Genomic DNA, 21,413 nt, shown 5'->3' with positions numbered 1-21,413 from the left:
GTAGCTGAAAAATAGCTTTACTTTGTTGTGTGGGTCAAGTTTGAGACAGAGAGAGGCGTTGAAAGGCTGCTCCAACGGAACTTATTGTTTCGGAGGAAAACACGAACACAGTCGAGTCTTAATAGCGTACTTACAACTGGGCTCGTCAGGCACTCTTCTTGGCTGCAGTGGTTATTATTATATTTACATGCTTACAGTTGCCATGGTTACAGGGAGAGCACGTCAGCCTGTAACCATGGCAACCGTAACACTGCTGCCTGGAACAACAGAACATAGCTGTGAAACAAAACCCAAACAGTCCTGACCCGCCACAATATGAAACAGGAAGTACCGCCGTGTAATCCATTTATTTCAACAAAGTAACTGTATTCTGAATACCACCTTTTTAAACGGTAACTGTAACGGAATACAGTTACTCATATTTTGTATGTATTCCGTTACTCCCCAACACTGAGTGAGAGTGATATGTTAGTTTCCAATACGCACCGTATGGCACAAGTGGGGTCCTGGAAATGTGTTAAGTGAGCAGCAAATGGATTTTAGCACATACTACAAATGTATCAAGTTGCTGTAATTGGTAATAATGAATATGATATGAATTCCTTGGTGTAAAAAGGTAACAATTAATTTGCAAGTAATTCATTATCACTTTTATGTCCTAAATTAAAACTATGAACATTAATTTAAATACTTAAGTAAACTACAGAGGTTCTAGAGCGGAGTTTATTTAAGATAAAGTCATTGTGTTTTTCAATAAGTTGTCTGTCCAGATATCAGATAATCCATCTCATTGTCATGATTGTCCACTGATAATATCAGTGAAGACAAGTGTAGGCAAAAGATCTTTAAGCTCTGCCTTGTGCCACTCTACAGCTGAAACATTATATTTAGTTTTATCTTTTAAAAAAAAATAACATTAATGAGGGGAAAGACACACAGCAAAGGGTCACAAGCTGGACTCTGACACTCTGACCATGTGGCATGTGGCCACCTGCTTTTTCTAAGCTTTTCATGAACTTTAACATTTAACATGCTATACAGGCCTGTATAGTTTGAGCTGTAGCTCTTTGCTCTTGGGTTTTATCTGCAGTTTCTCTGAGCATTTGCTGGAGTGCCCAGTCCTGGGAGGACTATGGTCACACTTGCTGATTAATCAGTTGATCAAATCCATTTTATTAGCAGCCCTGTCTGCTGTTTACCCTCTTAATTCCTATGCAAGCAGGAAGGGTGGACATAGGTTTTCATGTAACTGAATAGAGTCCCGTTGAAGGACACAATCTACCCAGTGTCTCCTGGCATCTCATCCCATGGACATGGCTCACATGGAAGGCATCCGAGAATGATGCCCAAACCACCTCCGTTTGCTCAGCCAGACTCAGTGTCTCCCGCCTCCCTTGGAATGACGTACGACTTCTGTCAGAGGTGAGAGGACATCCCAGTCTGCCAAGCAGACCTCTCAGTCTTTTTCTCTGCTATCTGATTCCAATTCAGGTCTAATGTTACAATTAAGACAAACAGCCATCAGCCTGTTACCTAAGGTCTCCTAGTGCCAAGTACACTTAAACACTTGTTGTTATTGACAAGCTGCAGACAGGCCATTGTTCCCATAGTTCCCAGCATCCCACCCGAGGATACAGCTGGCCACTTGTAGATTTGAATGCTTTAATATAAAACACTGCTTTGAACGCTAAACATCCAAAGCAATGTTATACTTTTATGCTAAATGATTTAAATTATAGTTAATCTCTATTATACTGCACACTACAGTACTCTACTATAACGTTCTGGTTTCAGTTAGCCAACTTCTAGTGTTTGTGGGATTGACTTTCAGCCACTTTCCAGCAAGCCTTGGTTGCATGGACATAGAAAACACTATGTGTAAAGTAAAAGTGGGCTGCATTTGTCAAAATACATTGAATATCTTTTATTAGTTGTTTTTTTAAAATCCATCTTTATATGTAAAAATAAACGAATAAAAAAATAAAAGTGTCCAATAATAAGTTTTCAGTTATTCACTGCCTACACAGAAAGGTCTTGTCGGTGGGATCCTAGATTGTGTTTAAGTCAATGTAGGACTGCTTTATATTTATGGAAACCGCCATCTTTTTGACTGCAAAACAAGCTATGCTATATGGAACAATGTTATTAGCAAAACCTTCCTGTGACAAACTCAGCAAGAGTAAACATGCAAGCTCTATGCATGTGGAGGTGTGCATTTGACATTTCCAGAGCTCCATTAAACTTTCTTTAGGATTTTTTTTAATTTTCTTGTAGATATTAAAGGACCAATATTACAAGAAGTAAAGTTCCAGTTTGACAAATTGCATTATGGGTCATCAGGGATAAGAGATGATTCTAAACTGGGTTTGTTTTTTCCACGACGCTGCACAGTGAAAATGAAAATGCATCACTCATGGAGTAATGAGTCTGGTATAAATCAGCTGAGCAGTTCTGATATAATCACAGCAATCTGTTTATCATCCACATTAATTTTAAAATGAGCATTGTTCCTCACTGCCATGCATTATGTTGGAGGTCACTCCACTGACTTCATTATACATTCCTACGGTGTAACTGCACGATGATGCAAACAAGTGTTGTATTCTTCATTTAGTTCTGATAAAGAGCTTTGTAGGCTCCACATTTTTTTATCATAAGTGGGGACTTTCATCTGCAGTCATAACTCTGAGTCTTGTACAAATTGGATTTACCTGATTATTTTTTTCTCCTTGTTAACTTTCCAGCCTATCGTTCTTTTATCTCTGCGTTAAGGGAAAACTGCTATGTTTATTTTTAATTATTTAAAATAACACGGACATAGAAGACATAGAAAAGGACAAAAGTGCTGTAGAAAAAAGGCAAGCATGACATTGTACAGCAGTTCTACTATGTGTGACTGTTTTTTAAATTGTATTTAATCAGAGAGTAAAATTCTTCAGATTAGGAATCTCTGTTGAAATGGTGTTCTGGGTCAATATTGACATATAGGTTTTGCAAAGCATAATGTTAATCTTTAATATCTTTGGGAATTTTTATGTTATTAATTAGAAAAAAGTAGCGCATTAGGGATAACTAAACTTGTAACTTTGTATCATTTTAAGAGTAATAATCATTTATTATTCAAAACAACACAAAGAAAGTTTAATAGTCAAATAAGTAGTTAGTCTCATTTTTGTGTGTTGACAATTTTCCCAAAGATTTGTTTAATACAATATGTGTTGCCATTAAGACGTTTTCAAATTATCAGACAAAAAGGGATATTTTTCAGCCAAAATGGCCAATAGACTGGAATTTTAATATTATATATAACTATTACTTTTCTACTTCTTTTGAGCACTTGAATCATTTTCCTCAATCATCTGTCTCACCCAAAGATACAACGAGACTAAGGGAGCCAGAGGTCCAACCACCAAGCTTCTGATTAGCAGAACTATCCTAGTCATAGTGTAACAAATCCTCAAAATAATAAGTAGACATATGTGAGGCATATACAGGTTAATAAAAGCTACCATACTACCTACGTGTGTGTGTGTGTGTGTGTACCCAGTCTTGATTGCAATGTTTGCAAAGGTAATTTAGTCCATTGCTATTTTTAGCCTCGCTAACAAAATGAGTAGCTAGTCAGGGGATGACTATGAACTTTGATTCTGTCTTGGACTTACTACCACATATAACTGCAACAATAATATTTGCATTTCCAACACCTACACTTTGAATTTGTTAGATGGTGCATGACGCTTGATAATCATCAGCTTGAGCTAATGATTATCAAGCTCCATTTTTGTCTGCAAGCAGAGTTTCACCATAGCAAGTTCAGTCGAATGACCTTTATTTCAACTTTACAATTAACTCAATTTATAGCTATTTATATATTTGAAGTTGCCTTATTTTTTGAAGAGGTTTGGCAACAGGCACAATGAATATTTCTAATCTTGCTAAGTTCTTTCTTTCTTTCTTTTTTACATAAATAGCTGGATTAGGCCTACAACAGTTTATTGGTTGATATTTTGCTTAACCAATATCTATCAGCATTTATATGTGTCTGAAAAAAATTGACTCATTTATATCAGAACATCATGAAATATTGGCATTGCTTTCTGTCTTAAAAATCAGTTTGTCTCTAATTTAGATGTAAATGATCTTTACTTCCATTCAAAGATTAAACTCATAAGTGTTAGTAAAAAGCACACTGAATTTTATCATGGCAGTGTTTGGAAATGTTTCATTTTGCACACAATTATGAGCAAACAGGCATTCATTTAGCCGACTGTATGCAGTGAATCAACAAAACCCCAAAACATGTTGGCATTTGTTATATTCCATAAATGTATGCAAATTTAATTCATTTTGCAATTTTTACAATGCTAACAACAAGATAATTCAGCATTTTATGTCACAGCTTATTGAATACCGATAATTTTCTGTTTAAACCAAATGCAAAATGTAAATACTGGTAAAGGACGAATGTTTATAGTGACTATCTGCAGAAATCAGTAAATCAGCCAGATTTTACTTTTACTGCTGAGCATTACAGCAGTTCCAGTTTTCAAAGCTATACAGGATTCTCAGGAAAAAAAAAAGGATCACTCATGATACTCATTTCACGGCAATTCGTGTGTGTGTGTGTGTGTGTGTGTGTGTGTGTGTGTGTGTGTGTGTGTGTGTGTGTGTGTGTGTTTACTCTGTTGAGCCTCTTATGAATAAGGGCTTTCCTTTTAAAAAATATGTTTTGCAACATGTTCAGCTATGATGGTATAGTAAATTAGTGAATTTTGTATTTTCTTATTTAGTCTTTGGCAGTAACATGTAGCACTAGTTGTATCTACTGTTGGTAATAGCTAGTAAGTGCAGCAAAAATCAATACAGTTTTCAGATAATTAACTTAAGTATGTATAATTAATATATTGAATGCCTTTAAAATTAGCTTCAAATAGCCGTTAAGGAATTCGAAGCAAGATATAAGCGCATCTCCAATATGAAGCAATTTATCGGCTTAAAACAGATCAGACTTTGTCAAAAGGGCTGAATTATTATGTAAATCCTGTTATATTCTTACTTCAAATAATCACTTGATAGTACCTCATAGGTTTTATGACTGTTAGTTTAGCTGTCAGTGGTTCTCAAACTCTGGTGAGTGTAAAAAATATGGAGTGAAATTGTAACCTAATAGTGTTAACTTCAACAGCACTAAACATTGCTAATTTAATTAGAAAAGGTTGAATAATAGCAAAATGTATTCATAATGATCGGAGAACTTTTATTTGCTACTCCTCTGGTTGGCATGTTCCCAGACAGGAAATACTGAATCATTCATTACTGTCAAATCTCTAACAGGCTCCCTACTGGTGTAGGTGACACCTCAATAAGTAAAACCATTCCCTTTGTTCTCCGGCACAAAAATTCAGAGCTCTGTATAGAAATGGTCAGTTACACAATGAGAAACAAAGGGCCATTGCACTTACAAACACAAAGCACAGCAGCTACAGGTAAAGAGTCTCAGCTTCTCTGGTTATTTCCTTTCAAGTTCCAGAAGTCACCTTCGCTGATAAAGACCAAGGACTTCTATTTTCTATCAACAGCTTCTGAGGTTTTAGCGATAAAAAGTGAAATGTTGCTGGGGAGTTTGAGAAAGGGACAGTTTCAATGGAAAAGATGATGATGATGTCAAGGTTTTTCTCATGTTCTCGCCACATCTCTTCTTGATAGTTGTGCTAGACATTTTTGGAATCAGTGCATTAGTCCAGGATGTCTGAGTGAAATGCAGCTCTGTTGTCTCTTGGTTGCTCAACAGTTCCAGTATTGGTCAGGTATAATGGTCTTCTTTCACTCCGTTGAAGAGACAGCAGCTTTCTGAACACTTTATCCACAGAGCACATACAAAGTTTTCTCCAGTCATTTTTCAGAACCATATTTAAACAAGAGCCTCTGTTTATAATACAAATCTTCACAGTACATACTTCATGTCTAAATATCATACACATTTGTTATATTATAACTGAATAGAGATACACAGAGAGCTGAAAACTTAGCTAGTCCACAGAAGCAGCACCTTGACTTCATCTCAGCTTGATCGCAATAATATACAAATGCACAGACAGGCATCTGTCTGTCAAAGGCTCCCACACTCAGAATGAGAACTCTGACAGGTGGAACCGGACTATTTAGAGAGAAAAATAGAAGAACAGAATCGCTGTACAAATTTAGAGGGAGGAATAACGCCACACGGTCCACTTCCTCTGAACTGCACAGGTCCTCCCATTTGCTTGGTACTAGGAGAATCCTTGGCATGCCCCCTGTGCTCTTTAGCGTTCATTGATAAGGATTTGAAGGAGTAGCAACAGAAGGCTGAAGGCAGCTTGAAGCATTAGACTGTGAGGTGAGGCAGCGTTTAGGAGACTGTTAGATGACATGGTGGAGTGGCCCACCAGTAATTCATTTCCCAAGACCTGGAAAGAGACAGGGAAGTTAGTCTTTTCATCTTTTCATGACTTCCAATCTCTTTAATTGTTGTAAACGCTTTGAGTTTCATGTGTCATTACTGCTCATATAAAAGCAGATTAGTGATTAGGTGCCAAACACAGATATGAATTAATGTCCTTGTGTCATCTCTTGTCAAATACAAATTTATCTCTTTCACCTTTGAAGTTTCTCTTTTCATTTTCAGTAAAATTAAAATACTTGGACTTTGTGGGAGCTACACAAACATTTCAAAGAATGTGGTTTATACCTGATGTGCTCATTTGATTGTTTCCCCCCACCTCCTGGTCTAGTCTGTATTGGAACCTGCTATTCAGCAGTCTTCTGCAGCTTCTGTACTACATCTATACCGAAAGTACATCTCAATATAAACTATTCAGTAACCAGTTTGCCTTAAATCTATCTTGTTCCACTCCCATTGAATTTTTACATATTTATTTTCTTATTTCACAACAAGACACTCAAAGTAAAGTTTTTAGTTATCATCATTGTATACAAAAGCTATGCAGTGAAGCAATGTAGCCCAAATTTGCACTTCCCAACGCAAATACAGGCAGCAACTTGGGTGAAAAATGTGTTTAAAGCTGCACCGTGAAAAACCCTATCAGCTGGGACTCTCCTACAGACAGTGGTGTGTGTGTGTGTGTGTGTGTGTGTCTGTGCGTGAATGCAAGGCGTAGATAAAAGTGCTGCATAACTGTGTGGCTAAATGAGACTTGTAGTAAGAAAGCAGTCTGAGTGCTCAAACAGACACGCTGTAAGTACCAGTCCATTCTCTCCCGCTGCTACCAATAATCACAGGACAAACTTAATGATACCTTTAAACTTTGCTTTTACATAGAGAAAGGGAGAAAAGGATTCAGCCTAAAGACAAGTGAGCAAAAATGTAGAGCTTAATGGTACATAAGTTGTGAAAAAAATCTTTCTATAACTAGAATCTATCTATTATTGTACCTGTTTAGGGATTTGTAATGTGACTATATTCACAAAAGTAATAAAAAGGACAATTTAGCTTTGCTTGTGGTTCACCGTAAGGACTGAAGTAAAGCTAAAGTGGAAGCAAGAGCTGCTTCCACTGCTGAAATGCAGTGAGAAGACCCTCACACACACAATTGTGTTTTGAAATGGTTTCTGTGTCAGATTAGGTGATCATAATCAAAAATGTAATATATTATATTGTAATGTATTATACTTAATGTCCTCCCCAAGAAAAATGGCTGGCTGCAGTGCTACATTGGACCTTGAACATGCATAGCCTGCTGCACATGGATGTGCCAAAGACTAGCTGCAGTGGTCCATTGAATATTTATGTGTGCAACTTACATTTTTATGAATAAAATTTAACCTAGGCGCCACAGATCATCACTTGGCAATGAAAACAGTATTTTTTATACTTCTCATTCTGAATAAAGAGAGTGAACTTGCTATTGTGTAGTACTGTATGTGTATGCAGAAGTTAAAATGCACTACATATTTATTTGCACTGAAATGAATTAACAAAAAGGTCAACCTTATTTCGAGACTTCCTAATCAGCACCCCATGTCAGCTTGGTTAGGGTATTATCTGGCTAGTATTGTGTTGCCTAATGCAAGTATTAGCAGCAGTATTAGTTATAAAAGTGTCCCATGATGGTCCTATATAAGGGTGAATTCAAATGTCTTGATGCATGTTCAATCATCCAGGTAAGTAAAACTCCAAAAGTTGATCCTGTTCATCTGGACGAAGCGTTTTCAGTGGGAGAAACGTTTCGTCACTCATCCAAGTGACGTCTTCAGACTGATGAGTGACGAATACTGATGAACAGAATCAACTTTTGGAGGTGAATTCAAATGTTTATACCTTTAAAAAAATGGTCATATTAACACGATTTATGTCATTTTCATCAGACAAATTCCATTTGGAATACGGAAAATGAGCAGCTGAAACAATGGCACAGACAGCAACAAATCTCACTGTCGTTGTCTCAGTCCTGTACAAAATAATTTCAGAAGCCTACAATGTTGCACATCTGAGAAAGTTGTTTTGCCAGAAATGGTTCACTTCTAAACGTGGGATTTTGTAGAGGTGCAAGAAAAGAATGACGAGAAAACTGCACACCTGTGTTGGTATTATTGTATCCAGAATGTTCCTCATAGTTTCTATGGTTCCGGGTGGAGAGGTGGTGCTGCTGTTTTCTCTTCTGCCTTGGCTGGTTGTGCTGTACTGGCTGTGAGTCGGCTGTTGGTCTGATTCCCTTCCAAACATCATGAACGCATTACCTGAAACATTAGATATAGCAGTAAAAAACGTTACTATTCCTCAGCAGCAGCACCTTGGTGTTTTCATTGAGTTACATTCATGTCTTATTCAGTCATGACAGATGCCTCCTGTTCTGCGTTGTAAATCTTGCATAAGAGGTTCTCCTAGGCCAAGGCCAGTTTGGATTTGGACAGCATAGGAGAAAAGGAAAAAAGAAAGGCGAAAATACTCAGTATTCTCTTCAAGCATCCAAACTGCACCTGCCTCTCCACATCGACCTCATTAACACTTAGACCGTTTGCACTGGCCAAATAACTGTGAGACGTCTCTGTATCTTTTCTAGGCAGGGGGCCCGAGGAAAGACTGGCCAAAGATTCACCTCGCTACACATACCAAAGATATTCTCAATGTGTACAGGTTCTGTGATAGATATATGCTTGCCAGGGTCAGTAATAAGGACATTCATTATTCACACTCCAGAGCAGAGGTCATAAAAATATGAAGGAAAGAGAGGAAGTTTAAAAATTTGCATGGAAAACAAAGAGACTAGAGAAAGACATAATGCAAATACATGTATGGCAATGGTGACTAATTTATGTTGTGTCAGCTGAGAGTGTCTGAGAGTTACAGTTGTTCATGTTTTTTAAAAAAGCATTATATATTATATATTATATATATATAGACATTTCAACAAATATCAGCAAGTTCTGCAAGGAAAGCTGTAGCATCCTTGTTACATGGCTACAGATAATCAAAGAGTGTGTCAGTGTACTTTAGTTTAACAGCTTCAAGCACTTTGGTTAGCAACACTATAAAAATAAAGTTTGGCCTATGTTATCTTATAAAGGTAAACAACAAAATGCTCACTACGTAAGTCAACAAACATATCAGCATTGTTTCCCTCTTAAATAACAGGAGAACCTGGCAGATTACAGTAAATGCATGTACAGATGTGTGTAAAATACCTTTAAATTAACAATGAAGAGTAAGTTAAAGGAATAAACATAAAACCAAAGTTCAAATGCAGCCTGTACTTGCTAATTTGATTGTATAGATAGTATAGTACAAACAGGTGCTCTGTTTTAAAGATCAGATATCAATCAGATCTTTAAAGAATCTTTAAGATTCTCTTTAAGAAAGAGGTTTTTACAAGTATCTAAAGCAGGAAAGGACTATTAGTTTTCCAGAGCTTCCATAAGACACACGGGGCAGTCCCAATTTCTCATGTGGCCCCTTGAGAAAATTAATTGCCCACTCCTTTTCTAAACTCTTTTTTTTTCTGTCAGAGGTGAGCAAGAAACAAATTCTTAGACACAATTTTTATCCCTTTTTTTTTGTTTGTTTGTTTGTTTCTCTTGGGCTACTAGAAATTTTAAAATAATGTTATTGTTCTTTAGACCTTGATATCTTATGTCTTTGAAGGTTCTCAGTCTTCTAGGTCATCGTAGTCAAAGGAGCTTGCAAAGAAAAGCGTCTTTCTACCTACCCACCAAGGTCTGAGGGATCTTCCAAGAATGGTGTGATTATTTTCCCGAGCACTGATTGGTCAGTAGACAGTGCTTTTGCACATTTATCTCCTTTTTGATCACTTTAACACACCTGGGGAATTAAAATTTTTCCAAAATCTTCAACAGCATTTATTTTCCATCAGTTCTTTAAATAAGATATGATATCCATCCATCCATTCGCTTATCCTTTTTGGGGTCGCGGGGGGCGCTGGAGCCTATCCCAGCTGTCATAGGGCGAAAGGTGGGGTACACCCTGGACAGGTCGCCAGTCTGTCGCAGGGCCAACACACAGGGACAGACAACCATTCACACTCGCATATTCACACCTAGTGACAATTTGGATTATCCAATTAACCTATCCCCACAACCTGCATGTCTTTGGACGGTGGGAGGAAGCCGGAGTACCCGGAGGGAACCCTCGCAAACACGGGGAGAACATGCAAACTCCACACAGAAAGACCCCGGCCTGATGGTGGAATTGAACTCAGGACCTTCTTGCTGTGCAGCAACAGTGCTAACCACCGTGCCACCGTGCTGATAAGATATGATAAGTTTTAAATAGGCTAATAATTACAGGGTTGCTTACATATAATTCAGTTAGAAGTGACTGTCTGAAAGAGCAGGTGGAATTACCAAGAAACCACATAAAGTGCAAATGATCGTGCAACATTTAAAAAAGTGTTTTGTTTCATTCATAAATGAAAGAATGAACCAGAGGGAGTGAGAAAGAGCACACTCTGAATTTTACAAAGAGACCCTTGATTTAAACACATCTCTCTCTGTGCCAGTGATGAAGTATGCTGGAAAACATTTTTCTCACTGAATCCCAACAGCTCCATCCTATCATTATGCCTGCCATGGAGCTTAATTTGGTTTTCATATCAAGCCCCTTGAATGTCCTGTATTACAGGTTATCAGTGAAAATTATACTGATTACAAAATGCATTTTTTGTGTTTTATCTTACAAATTAAATTACACTGCTCAACCAGGAGTTAAGTGGAAGGATGTGAAACCACAGAAATCAGAGCGAGCCAGCAATTTGGGAAAACAGGATTTGTTTCAGCTCTACAGTTGCAGGCTCTGTCTTTTTACCTGTGCCAGATGCAGTTCAATTTCACATAAAGTAATGTACTATATAGTGCATATAATATGAAATATAAATGAGCAAAATTGTTAATATCCCCAGTAAGTCTTCCTGAAGTTTAACCCCTAACTTCATTCTGTAAACACTGAGTGGGTGGATGGAGCAGGGTGTATTTGTTTGTATATGTGTACCTGCATGCATGTCCATTTTCATCTTTGCTCCTGATTTTCCTGCACAAGTTCCCAACAGTGTTACATTTCATGCACTTACACCTGTCATCCTGTACATCCTGCACACTTTACCCTCTTTTTTGGGAACTACTCAAATCGACTGCAAGTCAGTGGTGGAACGCAGCACTTCGCCTGTGTTACTGTGTATCAGTGAAAAGATTTTGAACTCAGAAATTGTAGAAGAGAGGCGAATTTGGAAGATAATGAATGCAAGGCCTTTTGCTTTTATTGGATAGGACAGTGTAAACTCTAGTTAGAAGGGTGGGGAAGGAGTGTATGTGTGTGGGGGGTAACCCATAGGAAATGGTCTGGGGCAGAGTCAAACTCTCTGTCTAAATAAATAAATAAATCTTGTTACGATTCGGTGTTGTCAGTGTTTTGTTTTAGGCGTGACTGTTATGTGTTTCCTGCTTTACTCTGAAAGTCTGTCTTATCTCAGTGTGTTCAGTTTACGCTTCCTTGTCTCGTCAGTTCTGATTTGCCCCAGCTGTGTTTCCCTCCTGTTGTCCATTCCCTGATTGCTCCCTCTATGTATTTAAGCCCTGTGTTTCAGTTTGTCAGGTTGGCGATCTTCCCCCCTGGTTGTAAATAGTTTGGTGTTTTGATGTAAATAAATGTCTTATTTTGCTTTGATGTAAATAGTTGTCGATACTTTCGTTTTGGGATTTTTTTGTGGAGACCCGTAGTAGTTTTTTTTGTTTTGTTTTTTTTCCTTTATTTTTATTTTCCCTGTGTTGCACGCCGGTTGCCTAGGCCGGGGTGTAACAATCTGGGTAAATTGCCAGATGATTAAACATGCAACTACTTTGCTGGTAATACCTGAAATTAGGAAAGAAAATCAACAGCCTATTTATGCAAAATAATTGATAATTTTATTGAGGGGGTTATATTGGTTGGGTCTGATTATTGGAGGGGTCATAACCCCCCTAACCCCCCTGGAAATTACACCCCTGTGCTCAACCGTTTAAGGTATAGCAATGCATATGACAAGGATGAGCTCGACCATAATTTATGCCAAGAACAAGCCCAACACCAGCAAGGAGAGAAAACTGTTGAAGTTGATTGGCCTTCTTCCCCAAGGAATGAGCGACCCCGCAGAACTGCCAGCATGGTGCAACCATGACCAGGACCTCAAATCTGATTAAGAACTTTTCATCCCAGATGCCACTAAAATTCATCACTATCAAGAAATGTTCCCTGTTCTAAATTCTGTTCTAGATCCAGTGACAACAAATATATGAGAGCTGCAATGTGTGACAAAACAAAATGGGCAGGCAGTCACAGTATACTTTCATCAAGTGTAGGAAATACACATGCAAGACACAGCAAAATAGTCCCTCATGTGTCGTATAGATCGGCAGACACGGGCTATTTGTTTTCCAGAGTGGCAATAATCTAGTCCGTTTCACAGAAGTAAACAGTTAGTTACCAGAAAACCTTCCTTCATTTATATTTGTTCAAGATAAACATATTTCTTTATGCCTACAGTATATCTTGATTATGATTGATTTTTCTTTTTTCATTACATTTTGTCACGAGTATCACTTCTGTACATACGTGTGTTTTAACAGCGGTAAATTCTAAATATTAATCATACATGTGGTCTCCAATGCTTGCCATTGAGAAAAAGTAAGCATCTATAAACTGCTATGGTTGTACCCCGCGTCTCGCCACGTGGCGGCTGGGATATGCTTCAGCGCCAGCAAGTCCCTGACATGGATAAGCGGAAGAGAATGGATGGATGGTTGTGGTTGTATTGATTTAATAACACAATAAATGTTGGCAGAGTAACAAAAATATTGACATTACACAGGCAAGGGTTAATCTATAACCCAAAACTTACAAAAAAGGCGCATTAACCCTTTCTTTTGAACCACATATCACCAGTTAAACAGGCTGCCAACAGCATAGTCTAATGATTTATTCCCAAATATCTCTAAATGAACACAATCCTACAACAAAAACCTGAGTCTGTGCACTACTTTGCTGACATTAGAGTAAAAAGGTAGCACTCACTGAGACAGATGTTGTCTGTGAAATATCCCAGGAAATTCTCACACTCTTCTCTCTGGCTCCCACTGGCTGAGCATGAGCACCATGGGGCTACGCTGGACGTGGAGTTGTCAACATAGTTGGGAGTTATTGTACTTCCTGCAGAGAGACAGCGCCAGCCGTCAATCAATATTAAATGCGCATTGCTTTTGAGTTGTTACACTGTAATCATGATGCATTATTTTCTGAAGCCTTAATGGACTCTGCATTCCCTATACACTGACCTGATGTAAAAGCATGGTAATATTATAACACCACAGGTTAGATTAGCTGCAGTCATATTATATAATAGAGTGATGCTGAAAAATGCTCCAATTTTCTCTTTTTTAGGTCACAGAAGTCTCTGGCATTGAGATTGTTTTCTGTTCTCCCCCCCGCGCCCCCCAACATAGTGTTGGTGGGATTTCAAGTACTGTAATAAATACAAGACAAGAATGAAAATGCCAAGTGTGTGTTTGTGCTGAGGGGCACCATTTGAGATTCTTGAAATGCATTAGGTTAGCTCCTCTTTCCAGTGCATGGAAAAGAAATGTCTGCTCTACCTGCTCTTCTTCTTTTGCCACCTGTTATAAAACAGATTAAACCTCACTCTGCATAAAGAGCTTCAATTTTTTCTGCAATGAGAGATATTTATACTTATACCATCTTATACCAAGCTGAACTTTGTCTTTTCGTTCTCCCACTCAATCTTAACCTGTTCTGTATTTATTAATTTAGCTTCTAGCTAGCTTTTGCTCATTCCGGTGCATTTAAGGCTGCACAGTTTTCTCTTTCCTTCTCTCTCCCAACATATGCCACACAGCGTCACTTACATACTGTCTTTTTCCTCCTACAGGTGTTGATTTTATGTTTTCGACTGTGTGTTTTCGCTCTCCGTGTTACATTCCAGATGTTCACATACCTATAAGCCCTGTGTAGGCAAGGAGGCAGGCTCCATAGTTCTCTTGCTTGCAGCCACTGGCAGATGTTTTGGACGGTTCACAGTCATACTGAAACTGTGCCAGACGAGACCTATAAAAACACAAAATGCATACTAGTTAGGAAGAACACAACAGAACTCTACATTTTTATCTAAAAGGTTTGCTGATTTCATTTTTACATATAATTTCTTACTCTAAGTAACTTAAGTTATAACTCAGTCATTTAATTAAGAGTTTGCTGCTCCAACATTAAAGAAATATTGCAGGCCATGGTGAAGAGTGAAAGCACTGAGCTGTAATGTGAAAGTGATAGAAAGAGTAATATATTTCATTCCCCAGACCTGGGATCATTAGTAAAGCCCTCTGAGTCTAATGGGGCTGTGGAAAAATAATGGCCATGACCAGAGATAGCAATGAGTGATAACTCTGATCCATCTGGCTCTTTATCTGTGCTAAATATTTAATGTGTTATTCCAACAGGCTCTCTGGGGTGTTCTAACCACTGGTGGTACAAAGCTTTAGGGTAAAACAGCAGGCCATTTTGTTGATTGAGTGGCTGTTTATTTAGTTTCAAAGAGCCATACTATTGAACAGCACTGGCCTAAATATGTATGGAGAATACAAGTAAAATCTATATCCAAGAAAAACAAGAGAAACTAGAGTATTTAGCAATATCAAAGCTGGAGTAAACAATTATCTTAGTGCCGTGTGTTGCTGTATCAAAATAAGATGCATAGTGATAAATGCTTTCCAACAAAAAACTTTTACTCATGCAGGTTGCTGAAGAAGGCTGCATTTAGAAACTTTTATTTTTTTCTCCTTCTGGGAGAAAATGCCATCTGCAATTGATTAACTAGTTGGTAATACCCTCGCTCTTACTTTGAAAGATTCGTTTTTGCTGTTCAGTCCTTTCCGTTTCCTGCTTTCTCACCAGCTACCTTCTCCAGAGAGAAATTCTAACTTCAGTAGCTGGTGATGTTAGTCTGTTAGAACCTGTAGCAGGTGAAAAACTGGTTTTGGCTCCAAAGCAGAACAAGAAGTACAACCGTGACCTCACTGGGGAGGTGGCTGATTATATCTGCTGGTTATTTATTTCCCAAAAACTGAAAAAACTGTTGAAAAATAATATTTGTCAGGAGAAACCAATAACATGTTGATATTATATAAATAATTTACGGATGCAAGCGAACCTCCTTTATGTTTTGATGCATACATTTGCCAAGTGGAGTCTGTTATTAGTCTATTATTACGTATTTACTTCTGTTCCTACCTGCACACATAGTCAGCTTTGCAGATCCTCATCTGTGCAATGCAGTTGGGTTTATCCACCGTTTCATATGAGCAGCTGGGCACAATGGTCTGCCTTCGACGCTCTGCACAGGCTGTGTCCGTACATGGGCAGAAGAGCAGCTCATGTGTATAATCAGCAGGAACACGGTCAAAGAACCTGCGCAGGGCCTTATTGCATTTGGGCCGGTTGCACAGGCCTGACTTGGCAGTGGGTTTGATACAAGCCGAGACATATTCTGTGCGGAGCTTCTGGCACAAGTCGTCCACATTGCAAGCCTTGGCTGCATCCAGGCAGCGATTCACAGTTGTCATGCCAACATCAGAGTCTGTGGACGGAAGTAAGGTTAGTGACAAGGTTTCAACAGAAAACTAATCGAGAGGTTTTGTGTGTATGTGAATGAGAACATAAGCATGTACTAGTTTACCAATTTATCCTGATGAGATGTAATCTCCTGTTGTTAAAACATCAGATAAGGAGTTTGGAATTGAACATCAGGTTTAAGGAGGAAGTGTGTGTGTAAACAAAAATTGGGGGACTTGTTTTTGACTATCAGAAAAACAAAAGGAGCATCAGACGAAGAGTCTGGCCTTCAGTGCTTTGAACATAGCACAATGTCATAATTTCAACTCTTAACATATTTAACACCCCTCTATGGCCTTATACTGGAGAAAAAAAGTTTTTTTTTAAAAGTGTTTCATATTTGGTAGAGCGCAGTGGTTAGCACTATTGCCTCACATCAGAAGGTCCTGAAGGTGCGAATCGAGCCAGGGCCTTTCTGTGTGAGGTTTGAATGTTTCTCTGTGTTTGTCTGGATTCTCCCCTTTGCAGTCCAAAGACATGCAGCTAGTAGGGTTAGGTTAACTGGTCTGTCTAAATTGCTCATAGATATGAATGAGAGTGGGAATGGTTGTTTGTCACTCTGTTAGCCCTGTGACAGACTGGAGAACTGTCCAGGGTCTACCCTGCCTCTGGCCCTATCATAACTGAGATGTGCTCCTTTGATCTGAATATTGTGAATCTTTGAATTTAATTTGCCTTTTAAATTGTACCCCGTCCCCCAGCCCAACAGAAAAATTATGAACACTCAATTGTTCCTTTTTTTCTAATTTGAATTCCACAGGGTCGCAGAATTTAAACATGACAGTAAGAAAAGAAAGATTGTTTTTTCACAAAACCCAGTAAGACGTGCAATTCTTGTTACTTTTCTGCAGAATGTGCACCAGTTATAATGAACGTTTACATGTATTTACCCACACCTCCACAAAGTAGGTTAAATAAGGTATTACCAGAGAACAGTAAAGAATTTTAATGTATTATTATAGAGTCCTTAACTTACGACATAAAGCGCCTTGGAGTATTTGTTTTACTGATTTGGTGCTTAAAAAAAACCCTGAATTAAATGCAAAGTGATTTCTGAGTTGCCATGTCCTTTGCTTTAGACAAGACTGAAATGCTTGTCAACAGCTAAAATACTTCACTATCAGACTTTTAACTACTTACTTTTTATCTTTTACTTTACAAGATCTCATCTTCCATTTCTTATTTCATGGTGACTGTAAATCTTCAGTCGTATGTAACATCAAATAGCACAGGTACACAAACTTATTGTAACAAGTTATCTTTTGCATCAGAACACTATTGTTATACTAATGTAATATTGAATTAAAGGTTTTGACATCTAAAATTAAGAGTCTATGAGGTAAAATTTTAGATGTCATGACTAATTATAAATTAACATGAAACATAACATGTTTCATTATATTATAGGTAAAATATATCAAAATAATTAGGAGGTTTTTTTTTTAACTAAGGATGTGTTGGATTATAATGCCCTGCATATAATTTACTGTTCACTTATACTTCCTGTTTTTTCTTACTGTGTGGAACTGTGGGGCATGACCCTCAAAACAATAAATCCAATAGTTATGTTACAAAAAAAGAGTAATAGGTCTGGATATTATGATCACACTGAGCCATTGTTTCTCAGGTTCGATATGATGAAACTGGTTTAAATGAAATTTGTTGTTGTTGTTTTTTTTAAACAATGCAAATTAAGTTCAAGCTAAATCTAAGGTACTCTCAAACTGGGTATGAAGGTTTTTCTCAGTGTGGGAGATTAAGTTTGACTTGAGAGATTTTTTTTTCTATTTTATTATAATAAAGCAAAGAAAGAGATTCAACAAAGATTTATTTCTGTTGTTGGGATTAAATTGTGGAATGATGTTGATATGTGCATAAAAATGTGCAATTCATTATTCTGTTTGTTGATGTTATTTCTTTCTACTTGGAAGGTGGGGTACCATTAATGATAAGAATATAGGCCGGGCATAAATATAGGGACTACTGAGCCTGTTCAGTGATTTATTATTATTCTTATTATTATTGAAGAGTGTTATTTTTTTTTGTTCGTAATATATGACGACTGAACTAATAAATATATGTCAAATATCAAATATTTATGTGTAGATCTGCCACTGAAATGAGCAGCACAGTGATTGCAGCTTTTGCTACTTTGTGACAATTTGTGAATGAGCCTTTGGGATTTATGTTGGGAAATGTGGAAGTGAGCTGACCTCTGTGAGTTGTGTACTTCAGAGATGAGTGATAAGCTTGTTTACATATATATATTTTTAAAGCTGGCAGGTCCTCTGGTCAAACTAGATGAAGACAGCGGTGCAGTTTATGAAATGTCAACGGAGAAAAGTCAGCAATATTTTAATAACTGATTTCTTTTTAGTTCTTTTTTTGGGCTAAATGCCAAATATTTGGTCCCAGTTTTTAACATAAACATTTGCTACTTGTGTTCATTATATATGAATTTGGTTTTGTTGTGTTGGTTCCAGTCCCATTCCCAGCAGATTCATATAATGTATAGCCAAAACATGGCTTTGGCTCTTGATAACAATGACCACATCAGTATCAAAACCTGATTTCAGCTGTTCTTAAATAAAACTTTGCCTCATTTGACAAGGGATATTTAGTTCAGTCTGTTGTCATTCGGTGTTATATTAAGCTAGTATGTTCTTTTCATAGGCCAGATTTGGAATAGTCATTTATTTTAAGAAAGTAGTATCAAAAAATGCCTCCATTAGTATGCTTTGACGTTCATGGATTATGTTATTTCATCTGAGTCTGAGATGTGAATGTTTATATTGGGCATGTTTACAGTGAAAAGGCTTTGGCGTAATGTTGTATACTTAATAGAACACAAACATCTTCAAAGGGTAAAGGGGTTTACAATATGGTGAAAGTTAATGAAGGTTGGTGAACTTGCCAGCAGAAATAGAGGCCAAGCGGACATAGTTGTAATCCCTCTCCACTGTCTCATAAGGGTAACTCTCCACCAGCTTGAGTCCTGGGGAAAAAAACAACACACAGTTAGGAATAAAGGCTTCAGTAGGCACTACAGTTTATCTAAATCTCAAGAAACACAAATAATGGCATGTAGTCATTTTTATTTAGTCACTGAGACTCCAGTTCACTCAGTCATAAATTACACACACATTCCCTCAGCTTATTATTCATTTGTCAGGGTTATTGTGTTATTTTCAACCCACTCGCCAATGCTGGCATTTACGTTTCTGTAGCCACATGTATAATCCAAACATTTCTCAACCTAAAAAGGGTTTCATATCTATATTTATATCGACATTGCGGTATTTTTAAACACTCATGGTGCTCTTTTTTTCAGAAAATAGAATGGGGGTAAGTATAATAACATCTATGAACATAAATAACATAAATTATATACTTTATTGTACACCACATATTGCGAGCATGTGGAATCCCCCAGTAATCCAGTCCTCTTATACAGGCTTGCTTACAGCCTCTGGCCACAATTTAATTTTCCGCCACACACTTCCTGTAGACCTTTTCATGAAATATGAACACTAGTTGCATTCTTAACGGTGCCTCAAAATAACTGATTCTTGATTAATTGTTTAGGTTGACACTGAGAACAGTTCACTTTATTTACAAGTGTCTGGAATCTATCTATTATCAGTGACAAAGTATTCCTTGGGGAACCATGAGAAGACTGGAACCAGCCTTTCAGTAGGAGAGTGCTCCTCTGTCTGTTATCCTCCTCAGCCTGTTGCTTCTTGCTTTGATTTTCTGCTGTGCCATGTTGTTTGATGAACAGCGCAACTGATATATGAGCCTCTATTGGCCTTTCACAGATAAATAAGCATCGGTGTGTATGTTATCCAATATGTCTGTTTTTTCTTTTTACTGAATCTAATGTTGATAAATTGCATTTCATTTAAAATTTCTCTCTCATAGGTTACCCAGCAGAGTGCCTTCGACTTTATTGCTTGCTGTACCTTTCAGCACTGTCCACACCACATACGATACTATCACAGCAAAGTGGACGGTGGTGAAAAGTCATGCAGTGTCTTTGTAGTAAGTTGCCAATTAGGTTGTGAAAACATTGCTTTAAAGTTAATAAATATCTCATTATTTTCCCTTTACTTCAATGTAACTTTAACATGATCTGTGTTTATCCGGTATAACAGCCTGTGACCTGAGCTCTGCTTCACAACGCATTTTAAATTTCACCTAGCTATTCCAAATATGTTAAGTATTGAAACTAAGCATTAACGTAAATTGTTGTTGTTGTTTTTTAAGTAACAATGTAACAAATGATAAAACACTATTGAGTAGAATGAATTATTAGGTGCAGAAAAACCAAATGTAAGGTCCATATGAGGGCATAGGGTGTCAAGAGGGTAGCAGAGTATTGGCTGGTGTATGATTACTAATTTTTTTTTTTTTTTTTAACGCTCTGGATCTGCATATGCACCCATACAAACAGTATTGGTCAGGCTCTAATCTGACATAGTCCATACTGGCCACATATACATTCCTGCTATCCATTTTAGCCAAAGGTAATCTGTTCAAAGCCTGTCCTTTTATTCTGATCATTCTTTTGTATTTATCAATGGACTCTCATGTACATATATACATCAATGCTGACAGTGTTTATTATCATTAGTCGTGACTTCTGATCACCACCTCCTGGGAGACACTGTCTCTGCCTGAGAATGGTAGACAACCGAAAAAACAACAGCAAAAAAAGAAAATTTAAAGAATAGAGAAAAAAAATGAAATGGCTGAAGTGCTTAAGTGATATTCTATAAGCTAAGCTAACCGGTCTGGCTGCTAATTTATCTTTAAAGTACGTATGACTTTGAATGCTTGACAATTTTCTTAATTATTTCTTTGCTTCATCATAATGTTGTGTTTTTAAAAAGCCAAGAACCAATTGTTTCTGCAGGTGGTAAGAATATGCTTTCATGCCACAGAAACTAAATTCTGGCCATACGTAGGTCTATAAACAAGGGCATGTACACAGCCTGGGTGGCTTCCAAACATAAATGTATTTCATTGCTCCAAATAGGTAATGTATGCTAAAAACATGTTACCTGACAAACAGGCAAATGGTTGTTGCGCCCAACCTTCATTTTATTCCATCAAAATGGCAAAGCCACCAGTTTACATGCTGTAAAATGTATACATATGACTAGAAACACATTTTGGTTCAGATAGATTGAGATTACGTGTGTGTGTGTGTGTGTGTGTGTGTGTGTGTGTGTGTGTGTGTGTGTGTGTG

The 21,413-nt window shown here is 37.6% G+C and overlaps 1 protein-coding gene across 2 annotated transcripts in view; it reads right to left on the bottom strand.

The window, feature by feature from the left end:
• Positions 1–3,186: 3,186 nt before the first annotated feature.
• gfra4b (GDNF family receptor alpha 4b) overlaps positions 3,187–21,413 on the bottom strand; it is a 56,540-nt gene continuing 38,313 nt past the window's right edge. For both annotated transcript variants that reach the window (XM_042226065.1, XM_005935207.3), the window contains 6 exons: positions 19,077–19,157; positions 15,782–16,127; positions 14,493–14,602; positions 13,556–13,690; positions 8,576–8,736; positions 3,187–6,446 (listed from right to left, as the gene is read on the bottom strand). In XM_042226065.1, the coding sequence (XP_042081999.1) occupies positions 6,303–6,446; positions 8,576–8,736; positions 13,556–13,690; positions 14,493–14,602; positions 15,782–16,127; positions 19,077–19,157 (977 nt within the window). In that variant the 3' untranslated portion in view covers positions 3,187–6,302. The remainder of the gene's footprint in view (positions 6,447–8,575; positions 8,737–13,555; positions 13,691–14,492; positions 14,603–15,781; positions 16,128–19,076; positions 19,158–21,413) is intronic.

Source organism: Haplochromis burtoni, unplaced genomic scaffold (assembly GCF_018398535.1).
Source record: "Haplochromis burtoni strain Fernald_Lab_line unplaced genomic scaffold, NCSU_Asbu1 Contig_194, whole genome shotgun sequence".
NCBI classification, from domain to species: Eukaryota; Metazoa; Chordata; class Actinopteri; order Cichliformes; family Cichlidae; genus Haplochromis; species Haplochromis burtoni.
The sequence above is the reverse complement of the archived record's forward strand: the minus strand, read 5'-3'. Positions and strand labels throughout refer to the sequence as shown.